Source organism: Amaranthus tricolor, chromosome 7, assembly GCF_026212465.1.
Source record: "Amaranthus tricolor cultivar Red isolate AtriRed21 chromosome 7, ASM2621246v1, whole genome shotgun sequence".
Lineage (NCBI taxonomy): Eukaryota > Viridiplantae > Streptophyta > Magnoliopsida > Caryophyllales > Amaranthaceae > Amaranthus > Amaranthus tricolor.
In genome coordinates this window covers 10,828,163-10,842,083 of record NC_080053.1, presented here as the reverse complement: position 1 = coordinate 10,842,083, position 13,921 = coordinate 10,828,163, and the positions used below count along the sequence as shown (strand labels likewise).

Below are 13,921 nucleotides of genomic sequence, written 5' to 3'. Positions count from 1 at the left end.
TAAATTAAACCTTAAAATGACCATTTTAAATGTTTTTAAGCCTTGGACAATGAATATTAAGACTTAATGTATAGTTTTAAACGTAAAAGTAACTATTTTAAGTCTTGAAAAGAGTTTTTAAGGTTAGAGTTAATAGACACTTTTTTTTTTTAAGAATTATTTGTCAAATACAACCTCATACTTCCTTTTAAATTTTACAACCTCCATCTTTTTAATTTGCAAACTATTACTGCCACTTTACTTGTTTCCCATGATTAAGTTATTAATTGTACTTTGACTCTTGCTAATTACACTTGCCCTCCCTAATTATACTTGAACTAATTAATATATCACAAATTCTTACTGAAGTATGTCTTTATAAAAGACTCCTCTCAAATGAGTCGGCCTATTATTACCAAAAAAAAGCTGTATAATGTAATATTATAGCATGTTAAAATAAGAAGTCGTCCCATTTGAGATTCATTTTTATAAAGACGGTCTCAAATAAGAATTTGTGATATATTAATTAGTTTGAGTATAATTAGGGACAATTAAATATAATTTGTAAGAGTTAAAAGTGTAATTAATATCTTATGGGAAACAAGTAAAGTGACATCAACAATTACAACTTTAAACTTGTGAAGTCAATAATCTGCAAAATGGGAGGATAGAGGCTGTAAATTTTTAAAGACTCTAAGTATGAGGCTTCATTTGACAATTTTTTTTAATGGGCAGACCAAAAGTCAGACAGTATGTATAAATAAAATTTTAAGTTTTATTAGAGATGTTTAAAATAAATTCGATTTTAAAATAAATTTAAAATTTTATAAAATTAATGTGAACGTAATTATTAAGTGTTCTATAATATATAATCCGAAATAAATCTGATGATCCGAATGCGAATGACACCTATATGAGCCGTAAAGCTCTATCTCATTGGAGATAAACTTGAAAACAAAATCTACGTTTTCCGTAGACGTAAGAGTAGTTCGGTATCAGTAGCATGCTCTACAAACTGTGCACCGGATATAAAACCTCCAGGCTCCATGCTCCGACCTCCAATGGTGGCGAAAAAGTCTCAACCTTTACGTAACCCTTAGCAAGTTTATCTTGTCTTCTTACACAAATTTCTAATAAATTGGGATTGTAAAGGAACAATTTCGGATAAGATGGACTGTAAAATTGGGATTGGAAATTGGTTTAAATGTTTGGTTAGGAGAAAACAGATTGATTCTTCTTCTTCTTCTTCTTCCATGAATGGGCAACCACAACTCGCCAGAGCATTATCTGTTCCTCATATTACTGCTATTGGTAATCATCATCATATTTCCCTTTTCTTTTTCAAGTTTTATAATTTGGCAGAGAATTGTTTTTGTTCATCATTAATTGACTCTTTGATTGAAGTTTAGTTCAATGAATGTGCAGCTTAGTTCATCACATTTTAATTGAAGGAATTGTAGTGTTGCTAGTGTATTTCCAGTTTTTTGGATGCTCATCTTTGTTATACTATAATTAAGTTTCTACGTTGTGTTAGATTTTCTCCAGCGCTGTATGTTGTATTAACCCGGATATTCATAATTTGACAAAAAAAAAAAAAAAACCTTGATTTGATCTCTAAGATATCATATTTGTACTCATGATTAAGTTATTCGGAATTGGGATTGACCATGGTTTAAGTTTGGTTTCATGGCGGGCTATTGCTATTTTTGAAGGGAATCCATTCTGCTACTCTCATATTTTAAGTCATGTGTGATTTAATGTCTGGATATCAACATATTGGGGTTGTTGCACTTGTAGCTAAGCTTTTATCACCATTAGTCCATCACCTTAATCTAATGTGTAATAGCTAAAAATTCACCCATCGAGTCATTTTAAAGTTGGACGTGGTAGCAACTAGTGATCAATGTGATGCAAAGTTAAAGCAATTTTAAAAAGTGATGCAGATACCCAAAGAAATGAGGAATCCCGCAGGTTCGTTAAGTCTAGCCATTTGGGCGCTCTTTTCGTTTTTATGTTTCTTGCTTCTTAACTACATCGCTAAAATTTCAGGAATAGGCACAACTATCGGAGCTGGAGTTTATATTCTAATCGGAACAGTCGCCAGAGAATGTACAGGACCAGCTCTTACTCTGTCCTTCCTGTTTGCTGGTGTAGTAGCAGCTCTCTCTGCATTTTGTTATGCCGAGCTTGCTAGTAGGTGTCCATCTGCTGGCAGTGCCTATCATTACTCTTATGTTTGTGTTGGAGAAGGGTGAGCCTCCTTAGTGTTTTCACTGATTTTGAACTGTAAAGTTGCAAGTTCTTGTATACCTTATACAACTTTATATAATAAAAATTTGAATTCACCAGCAAAAGAAGGGTATATGTTGTATATAATCACTTTTAAGCGATCTCTAACTTTAATGATTCTTCGCTATTAACCATGTAGCACTATGCAGTATATGCATTTGTTTATAATGATGCACTCATTTTCCTAAATTTTGTACTTTGTAGTGTAGCATGGTTGATTGGATGGTCTTTGATGCTAGAGTACACAATTGGGGGATCTGCAATTGCGCGTGGCATATCTCCAAATCTGGTATTGTGTGTGTATTTTTTTCCCTTATGTTTTTCTTTTCCGTATGATTGCTTAGTGGGAGGAAGGGTACTTTGCACTTAACAAAAATGAGTTCTCTTTAACACATTGTTATTAGACTCCATCTCCCTCCTTTTGTGGTTAAGATGTTGTTCCCTATGGTGAAATTATGATTGTGATGATTTACCTAACATTTGTGTTTGGCAAGGTAAGAAATGCTTGTTCTTAGGTGGGAGGAAGTAACCTTTCTTCCCTCTTTCCTTTATTTCAATATATATTTGAAAAAAGGAGGATTAAGGAGATGTGTTTGAACTTGGTAAGATACTCCTCATATATGTTTATTCATTGTACCAACTCTTTTCTTTAGCAAGTAGTGTCTTTCTATTTCCTTAGCTCAAGTTTATCTACATCTACATTATATAAACACTCAGTAATAGACCTAAGGTAAATTTTGAGGAGATCATGCACAATGGGAAATTCTTTTAGGAAATTGTCTTCAAAAGGAAAAAAGTTTAGGAACTAACTTTTGGAAGAATTTTTTTTTTGGGGAAATTTACCTTCTTTCAATTCTTTGTTATACCTTTTTGAAGATTTTTTATTTTTGGAAAATCTGTTATTATACTAAAGAACAAAATTCATTAAGATGAGACTTTAATGGTTTTACCTTCGTATCATAAAATCTACTATCAAGAGTAGCCGATTGGTGACCTTCTTTGTCCTATACAAAGATACCAACTTTTTCCATATGCACTTGATGGTGGTCTCATTGACTACTTCCCTTAGAATTTCATTCGAGAGGCATAGTTGAATTGCAAGCTAATGCCTTAAAATTGATTTTCTTCCCCTTTAAGATGATCATAACTTCATGTTTGTTCTCAAATCCATCAATCGCCTTTTGGACACCATTCATGATTAGTATTGCCCTTATGTTCACCTGCCAAACACCGTGTTCTGGATGAATTTCTAAAAACCTAGCTTTATCTTTTAAATTCATGTCAAAAAAACTCGAAAACACAACCAAAAACCATTGTGCTCATGCCGATTGAAGTGAACTATGATAACCCCACTCCATTGCTCTATCGAGAACAACTTGGTGTAATCCAATCTTGAGCCAAAAAAAGGTTTTGAGCTCATTTTGTAAATATTGCAAATTAGAGAACAAAGATGAAAAAAGATAATGCACAATTTTAAAAAAACGAAGTTTACAATGTTGACCTAAATTAGGCTACTTCCTATTTGATGGCTTCCTTGTATTAATCGATGAGAAAACGATGGAACTCTTAACTCAAGAATGAATTACAATATAGAGCGAGGAAATTCTCTTTGGGGGTTATGTGTTTAGGCTAAAGGGCTTTTCTTGTCATATGATCCTAAAGGAATTTTTTTATAATGTTTTGATTCTTAGACAATTAGGAATTCTAAAATTGAGCTTGTTCACGAATGAATAAAAATCCTATCCCTTAAAGGTGGTGCTTAATTGAGCAAATGTATTCCTTGGTCAAGCACCTTGATATAGTAGCTTTAGTAGTTTCACCCATATTTAAACTCATTGCGGGCATGCCTACTCCTTTAAGCTTGCATGTTCATCCGAGCTTCTACAGTTCTCATGGAGACTGTAGACTGGCCCCACATATCAACACAAGTTTTTCCAGCGCACTTTGGCCTCACTTGTGCGCGCCCGGGAAAACTTCCTAAGAGGTCACCCATCCTAAGATTGCTCCCCAGCAAGCACGCTTAACTGTGGAGTTCTTGGCAAATGGGCTCCCATGAAAAGAAGATGAACATTATTGATATGAGTAGTCTATCAATCCTTTTTTCATGCTAAATTCGAGGTATCACACTCACCCCCACTTAGGAATACAACGTCCTCGTTGGACCGTAATTTCAGGATCTTTTCCCCTGCTAGGTGCACTGAACACACAATCAGCCACGGTCGCGGGGTTGCTCTGATACCATTTGTAGTACCCTGGCCTAACGGACCACCGGTGGCTACTCATGGAGACTGTAGACTGGCCCCACAGATCAACACAAGTCTTTCCAGCGCACTTTGGCCTCACTCGTGCGCGCCCGGGAAAACTTCCCAAGAGGTCACCCATCCTAAGATTGCTCTCCACCAAGCACGCTTAACTGTGGAGTTCTTAGCAAATGGGCTCCCATGAAAAAAATATGCACCTTATTGATATGAGTAGTCTATCAATCCTTTTTTCATGCTAAATCCGGGGTATCATACTAGGTGGACCCTGATCCAGATTCGTTTCCAAAGGTACACAAATCCGGATCCGGATCCGCGGGTCTAAATATTTAGGACCCTTATCCGGATCCATGGATCCTGCGAATCCAGTATCGAATCCGGGTCCAAAACGGGTCTAGCTTATTTTTGGTAATTTTGGATCGCATTGAGATTGCGATAAAGCTATATTCATTGACTAATGATAAATTGATAATAATATATATAACTTGACTAATGATAAATTGATGATAATATATATAACTTGACTAAAGATAAATTGTATGAAGGGCTTGAAATTATAATGAAGAAAAATGAATTTACATGATTAGCTATCAATAGATAGATATGTGTTGGTTTGGGAATGTGTAACATCAACGAGAGAACTTGGAAAGTTGCAAATACGGAGATTTTTAAAAAGTTTGAGTTAAGCCTTATATGACCTAACTAAAGAGCTCAAAAGTTATATGAAGAAGATGGGTTCACAAAGGTAGCTAGCACTAGATATAAATATGTAGAAGGATAAAGATCTTTGAGGATGATTGCAATTCGCTAGAGATAGTGGTTCATGAAACCAACTCAACCTTTCTGAGATTGAGAGTTTTGTTATATACGACTATGATATTCTATATACTACTTCTATGTGATTATATAATCTGAACCGTCAATGCGACATCGGAATCCAGATGCAATTGTAGATGATGTATTGATATCAAAACAAGAAATTTAAAAATGATTATCTATTTATGAATTTCTTTTATAATTTTTCCCTGTGGCTAGAATGCTGAAAAAGTATCTTTACTTTTCATGTATACTCGACTCTCAAATAGTAGTTATTCGGTGATTATATACCCGTTCTTATGTTCATCAGGTCTTGCTACTTGGAAGTAGTGATAGCATGCCTACATTTCTAAGCCGTCAATATATTCCTGCTCTTGATGTTATTATTGACCCTTGTGCGGCACTCCTTGTATTAATTGTCACTATGCTTTTGTGTCTTGGAATCAAAGAGGTAAGGCTTCAGAGTTTTTATTAATATTCCATTTCTTCACAAAAGAATTTTTTATATATCTTTGTTTCACCTTTTTCATCTTCATTGACAAAATAATCTCTTGTTAAAGAGTGCATTAGCGCAAGCAGTTGTGACGTCTGGAAATGTATTTGCTATGCTTTTTATTATTATAGCCGGAGGATACCTAGGTTTCAAAACTGGATGGGCTGGCTATGAGCTTCCTAAAGGGTAATAATCTTGTTTTACAAATTGGAGTGATTTGAATTCTCTTTGTAAATTTATTAACTGTTGAGTGTCCTAACTGCTGTTATTAGGTACTTACCCTTTGGCATAAATGGTATCTTAGCTGGATCTGCTACTGTTTTTTTCTCTTACATTGGTTTTGATGCTGTTGCAAGTGCAGCAGAAGAGGTATATCCACTACTTCAGAATGTGAAGCTAGTAAATATAATGATCCTGTTCTCATTATGATGCAAACTGTAGTTCACATTTGGCGTTCCTTTTGTAGGTGAAGAATCCAAAACGAGATTTACCATTGGGTATAGCTTTTTCATTGTTAATATGCTGTACATTGTACATGCTAGTTTCTGTTGTTGTTGTTGGTCTGATACCATATTATGAACTTGACCCGGACACTCCTATTTCTTCTGCTTTTTCTAGCCAAGGGATGCATTGGGCAGCGTAAGTCTTTACATGTTTCATGCTTGTTTCATTATGTGAAAATTTTGTGCAATAACTATGTTTTATTAGGGTTGACATTATGATCATATGCATTTATAGGAGTGATGTTGCCCAACATGTAGGTATATAATCACTATTGGTGCATCGACAGCGTTGTGTGCTTCTCTGTTAGGTTCATTTCTTCCACAGGTTAGTTTAACTAAAATATATGTATACCATTCAATTTCAATAACCGTATGTCCTGTTTGGTAATTGGTACTAAATGGTAGAAATGGTAATGGAAAGTTAGTGTAATTTTGGTAGAAATATCTCTTGACAAGTTTAATGAACATGTTTAATGGTTAGCTAAGGTCCTCATTTTTTGAAGATAACGAAGATTCTTACTCTTCATCCTCTTTTTGACGAATCTAACATTTGTCTTTGATTTGCCTTTCAGTCTGGTACTCCTTCTATCCCAACCTATATGTCCCATTTTTTACACTATTCATCAATCAGTCTTTAAGTTTTTCTTAAGATTATAGCTATCCTCATCCTTGTCCTTTTGCCTAGTGAAAATCACAATAAGCATTTTAGCTTCTAACTAATTGTCCTTTTATTTGGTGATGTTATTTCCTTCTTTTATCTTCCATTTTTATCCTCTTTGTAAACATTTACGCTCTCGTGCTAGATGTTAATGTTGTGAAGCTACTAACTCTTCTTGAGTTGGATAAGCATTTACCATCTTTTGATTTCTTCTTCGATGTTTTCCCTTCACTGCCATCCTTCTGTTTGGGAGCTTATGGTTTCGATCAAGCCACCTACTACCCCATTGAATTAATCCAGCAACCCCATGAATTCATGACATTTTCAATGTCTCTTCGAGACAATCAACTTTCTTCAGGCTAATTTAATTTGAAAGCCTTCACAACTCGATCGATAGGACATGAGGCAACTTAATTTTTACACTTTGCTCTGAGCTGTTCCATTTTCTCTCCCAAAGTTACTATATAATATAGTTTTCACACATTTAGGTTTTGAAATGAAGAAATTGGGAGAGAATCAAATCTCGGTTTTGGATTTTGGAATTTAAGATCAAGGGAGAGGAAAAAGTTGTACAATATTGAATAAATGGTCCATTGGGGTCTAAAACAACGAGCGATATAGTTGCATGACATCGTGGATCAAAATTGTGTCAAATGGTTTTGGTAAATATGTTTCAGTGAATTTAATAGTTGAATTGAATTGAAAAATCGTAATCATAGTGGAAAATACAATTTTGGTCACGATCACTATGGTCACAAAACAACTTTCGCAGCTTATGCACATGGTGTCATGGCTTTCTTGGCCTAAATTTCATTCTTTAAGTAACTCGAAACATTACGGTGATGTGGGCAATATTTTGCACTATGATTGTAATAGAAACGATACTTATTTTGACAATATGTACTAAATTGAATTCGTTTGTACGTCATAGTATCACACTCATTTTATTTTGACTCTTGCCAAAGGATTACTGCTAGGCCATATTGGGAAATAAACATGTAAATCATTGTTGCTAATGATTGGAATAGGAATTCGATTTATTGAATTCGTTCATGAGAATTCATATACATTTACATGACCGGTGTGGCTATAAACTTGTCAAATATTATTATTTCTAGTTAATGCTATAAGAATGCATGTTCATTTATAATCACTGTATGGATGCTGAGCAGTCAAGAAGAATGGCTACAACCTGAATTACCATTCCATATGAAATTCCAGACAAGGTGTCTCTGTTATATACTTTCTAAAGTGATTTACTACATTTAATTTTTTTCGTTATGACTTGCAAACATATATACATATATATATATATATATATATATATATATATATATATATATATATATACATATATATATATATATATATACATATATATATATATATATATATATATATATATATATATATATATATATGTATATATATATATATATATATTCCTTTCACTGTACTTAGATGTTGGCTCTTTTTTTTTTATGAAGCCTCGAGTCCTCATGGCGATGGCTAGAGATGGCTTGCTACCCTCTTTTTTCTCAGACATTAATCCACATACACTCGTTCCAGTGAAGAGTACAATTGTCACCGGAGCTTTGGCTGCAGTTATAGCCTTCTTCATGGATGTTTCACAGCTGGCAGGAATGGTATATCATCTATAGCCTTCCATTTAGATTTAGCATATTTTGTTTTGAAGAATGATCAAGTTCTCCTTGTCACTTGCTTACTACGTTTGTCTTGAATTCAACACTGGTGCTTACTTACCTTTAGCAACTATTACATTTTAAAATTTGCTTCAAGTTCAGTCAATGAAAAGATAACAACAATAATATCAACTAATGAAAATTCATAATTTTGATTAGTTCTTATATATATATATATATATATATATATATATATATATATATATATATATATATATATATATATATATATATATATATATATATATATATATATATTGGAGGGGGGGGGGGGGGGGGGGGGGGTGGTGGGGGAGTAGAGGGTCTTATTGGGGCATGGAATAATAACTCATCTGTTACTTACATAACATTCGTTAGGTAACCTGTTTCAGAGTTGTCGTGAGGTTAAATTCCATTATAAAAAGGTGAGTGAGTTTTCACGGTCAAAACATCGAGTTGACCATTACGTAACATGTAACGCCTGTTATTTCACTGCTACATTGATATTTCAACGTATGTTACAAGCTATTTGTCTCCCCGTTACAATGACATTAAAACCCATCAACTTTAGCTATTAAAGATCACGTAAATTATAGTTACTCATAGTTTTAGTCTTTAAACAGAATAATTAACTAATAAGTTAATTAACTTCAAAAATAACTATAAGTCAATTAATTATCCTCTAAAAGTACCTCATATTGTTGCAATTATAATAGCTATGGGTATATTATTACACAATAATAGTAGTTCAACAAGAATAATGCAATTATATGTTCAAAATGTCCCTTATGTGATATTTTTCCAAAAATTCACACCGCATTAGCTGCGATTCACGTTATTATTACGATATAGCCATTTTCTACAACACCACAACCGTTTACGCAAAGGCAGCAGCGAAACCATGGTACTTTTGATAACCATGGTGAGAAATTAGTCAACACCTTGTTTAATAGAAAGACTAAATGGTAGAATAATATATATCAATTTTGCTTAAACTACAAGATAATGTTTTCTTGTAAAAAATGGATCATGAAGCTTTTTGGCTTGCTGGAGATGATCTAGATGCCCTTTGATTCAGAACTGGTTTTGAAAGCTTCATGTGCGTGTTTGTGTGTGTCTGTGTTTGTTTTTTTCCTTTGCTTTAATTGTCAAGTATCAAATTTTTCATGCAGGTTAGTGTAGGGACTCTTTTGTCGTTCACCATTGTTGCCATATCTATTCTGATAATCAGATATGTTCCACCGGATGAAGTTCCGCTTCCATCATCTCTTCAAGTGCCAGCATTTGTGGGTTCATTAGAGTGTACGGATATTGTTGAGGAGGTTGATGGGGAAAATAGTGAAAAGCATGTCGGCACCTCCAGGGATGAGATACAACCTCTACTTTGCTATGGGAACTTAGACGCTGGACATCCTTTGATCATAAAGCAATCAACTGAATGCAGAAGTAAGCTGAAAAAGTGTTTTTGCTTCATATCATAATTTGCTCTCAAAATTTTAGACTAATCCCCATTCTGATTCGGATAAACATATTTCTTAATACTTTCAGCTGCCTCACATGATGATAAGAGGCGAAAAATTGCTGGCTGGACCATATTGCTCACATGTATTGGGGCATTTCTCCTCTCTATGGCAGCTTCATATGTGGGGCTTCCCAGGTTTGTAATCCGAAGTTCAAAATTTTAGGTTTTTGATAAGTTGCTTTTTGAATTTTGTTTTTACGGTTATTTTTTCTTTTGCTGACTTTCTCTCGATATTATTTGGAGTAGCTCTTGATTGCTTTGCCGTAATGAATTTTAAAGAATGAAAATTAGTAGTACTAATATCACCAAAAATTTCTCGTCTATGTTCAAAATGAGGTTAACAACCAGAAATTCTTGTGTAGCACCTGTAAACTTATCTGCAAAATCAAGCATAGTGAAGTGCTACTCAGGATTCTGGTGAAGCGTCAAGTGTCCTACAATATACGAGCTAGACTCGATGGGTTCTTTCCTTTTACCTGCAGCTCCTATCATTGATTTGGTCATCATATCTTAATGCTAGGACGTGGGTGACCTGATGGGTTATGAAGATTCAATAGGAGCAAACTAGGAGGGTGAATAGAGTTCGACAGCTTTTGCAAACTTTGAAATTCGTTTCATTTCTTTTAAATCAATTTTAGAATAAATCGGAACACTTTGGATATTGTAGTCTAGGTATTGAATTAGTGTTTCAAAACATTAAAGCACGAACATAATAACCGGCGGAAAATAAAAGTAGGCAAAACAATGCTAATTGTTAATGAGGTTCAACAATCAATTGTTTAGCCCCCGCCTAGGGTTCTCCGACCCATACTATTTCAAAGCATCACATCATGGAATCCTAGACAACATCATCATCTTCATCATCATCATATCCAAGGTATTTCTTTCATGGAAAAATTATGTTCAAGGTCTGGGGAGGGAATAAAGACAGCAACTCATACCCATAAAGGAGAGTGTGGTCAAATAGTCCCTCGGCTCAAGAAAGAATCTTCAATAAGACAAAAGCCTGCAACTTACAACACTCATTATCTTGACAAAAATTAACAAAAAATAAAATAATAAAAATAAACATAAAAGTAAAAAGTAAAAGGAGGTAGTAAGAAAAAAACGAGTAAAAGAGTGATATAGGTCAAGAATGAGACAATAGTGACAATGTTAAAGCCTTATCCCAACATCATGGAGTTGGCATATGAAACAAAACAAATCAACATGAGATATCATGAACTCTAATATTCCTTTGTTGTAATGATCATCCACATTTATTATCCTCCATTCATTCTTATCTAGTGCCATATGCTAAACAGAAGTTTTTTTATACAAGAACGTTTGGCATCATTTAGTGGATACCTTTTATGTGATTATATTGAAAGATTTGTCGCACCAAATTCAACTTAATGATAATGGATCTGATATACAGTTTACCTGATTCATTACATTTTATGTTTGTTATGAATTAAATCTGAATCGGTGCTTTTTTCACCAGTATCCCTCGATTCACATTATGTGCTGTAGGCGCTGCTCTTCTTATATCTAGTTTGGTAGTTCTCTCTTGCATCAATCAAGATGAGGCAAGGCACAGTTTTGGCCATGCTGGAGGTACTTCTTCCTTGTTGACAGAATCGTTTTCTTTACTACTGCTCTCTGTCAATTAATATCCATTCTACAATAGCCAGGGAATCTAGTTCGTGTTGTATAAAACCCGTGTGCACTAATGTCACCGACTCTTAATTTGTTTCAGGCTTCCTTTGTCCGTTAATTCCTCTTGTACCCGTCGCTTCCATTTTCTTCAACACATACTTGCTGGTGAATCTTGGGTGAGTCTACCTGACACTATTTCCCTTGATGTATCATTGATTTTATCGTATACTGTTGGAAAGACTTTACATGTGAGACAAAATCTCACATCGATAAAATAATGGATTGTGGACTTGCGTATATATTGAGTGAGCTAATCATCCTACTACTATATAGTTTTGGGAAACAATGAACCTCACCAAGTGTATGTGCAAGTCAACTCTCTTGACCTATAGTTTGTGGGCCCGAGGCCACGGGTGTCCCATATTCACACAAGTGAGCCACAGCGAGATTATGTGACGAATTGTCACAGCTTAATATATACTGATATTAAAATGGCTCATTAAATGATGTGAAATCGCACTTTTTCCAGTGTTGCAACTTGGGTGCGAGTGCTTGTATGGTTGATAATCGGAGTGGTTATATATGCGTTATACGGGAGAAACCATAGTTCACTCCGAGGTGCGGTTTATGTGCCTGCAAAGAACGCAGATATGATCTTCCGCAGTTTGTGCTGTCAAGCCTAAGCTTAAGTGCTAACCCATTCACCCTATTCATTATCTGTAGATAGTTGCTGAATTGTTTTCTATATCATGTTCTTATTCCTTCTAACAATATGAAATTTAGTGCACAATTCGATTTAAGACATTCTTAAAGTTACCAATTTCTGACTTCTTCAATTTTTGAAACTTTTTTGCTTTTGTGTGTTTGTGAATTTTATTTATGGAGAAGTTCCTAAGTACACGAGAACGAACCAGAATACGAGAATTATTTTTTTTTATTTTATTATTCTATTGTCACTTTAGAGGTCTTTCACGGGCCAGAGATCTATTTTTAGCCCTAATTCGATCCAGTTTTTAGAAGGGTTAAGATAGGGAAAATTTTGAAGAAACTGAGCTTATTTTAAAAAAATTTCTAAAATAAGTTTCAGATATTTTAATTCCTAAAATAAGCATCTTTTAGTCCAAACTTAAGGTTTGAATTATGTTTGCTGTTAGTAACAGTGAACAAACAATAATGGCAAACAAAAAGTCAAATGGTCAATGCCCCTTTGTTCGTTGTTAGTAACAGTGAACAAATAATGGTGACTTTTTTTACTTTTCTTCTAGATACTGAAATAGTTGTTATGCATGGTCAAACTAGTCGTTTTATTGTTCGTTGCTAGTAATAGCGAACAATTGTTCTATAAACCACAATAAATTGTATAGTTTTATTCTAATCCATACCAAGAATATACAAATCGAGTTTGAAGTAAGAAAGTATCATATTTTCATAATATCTATTAAAAAGGAAGTTTACTTCCACATGGCAGTCTCAAAAAACAAAAGACAAATGGAATAATTTCATTGGTTGTAGTTAGGGATGGTCATGGGTCCAGGATCCTGTTGGACCCGCCCCAGACTCGCCCCTTTATAAGGGTTTGGGTCTTATTTTTTAAGACCCATCGGATTCGGATCCAGAAAATATTTGACGGTTCGGGTCCGGGTCTCAAGGTGCAAATTCGGACCCGGACCCAGACTCGACCTCGAGAGTCAGACCCTAGATCCGCCCCTCAGACTCGGACTCGGACCCTATAAAATTAAATATTTTTTTTACTTTTTAGTAATTATTTTGTATTTGAATTTTATGGACTCGAACAAGTGTTTATAATACGATAATAAGTTACTTGAAAAAATACAAAAAGTCTCACAAAAGGTTCAATTTTGACAATCAAATAGACTTTGTGTAAGACCCATTAAGGACCAATCAAGGACCCTAGACACGTCTGATCCGGAGGGTATGGGTCTGGGTTTGAAAATTTTGAACCCTTAGGGTCATTATCCGGGTCTGGATCTATAAAAAATAAAAGGCTTCAGGTTCGGGTCTAACCAGACCCAAGGCTAGACCCGCTCCAAACCCGCCCCATTACCATCCCTAGTTGTAATCT

The 13,921-nt window shown here is 34.6% G+C and overlaps 1 protein-coding gene across 3 annotated transcripts; it reads left to right on the top strand.

The window, feature by feature from the left end:
- The first annotated feature begins 885 nt into the window (after nt 1–885).
- Nucleotides 886–13,217, top strand: LOC130817513 (cationic amino acid transporter 3, mitochondrial-like). Of its 3 annotated transcripts, XM_057683256.1 has the most exons (14): nt 886–1,290; nt 2,029–2,230; nt 2,473–2,557; nt 5,653–5,793; nt 5,903–6,021; nt 6,108–6,204; nt 6,302–6,474; nt 6,597–6,663; nt 8,484–8,642; nt 9,851–10,124; nt 10,227–10,335; nt 11,684–11,796; nt 11,939–12,014; nt 12,368–13,205. In XM_057683256.1, exons 1-14 carry the CDS (start codon nt 1,149–1,151, stop codon nt 12,519–12,521), a joined length of 1,911 nt encoding a protein of 636 aa, XP_057539239.1. In that variant the 5' UTR covers nt 886–1,148; the 3' UTR covers nt 12,522–13,205. The 3 variants fall into 3 exon arrangements, 2 of the variants coding, with proteins under 2 accessions (XP_057539239.1, XP_057539240.1); XR_009043816.1 differs by lacking the exon at nt 12,368–13,205 and having other exon boundaries at nt 910–1,290; nt 11,713–11,796; XM_057683257.1 differs by lacking the exon at nt 886–1,290 and having other exon boundaries at nt 2,031–2,230; nt 2,478–2,557; nt 12,368–13,217.
- Nucleotides 13,218–13,921: the final 704 nt, after the last annotated feature.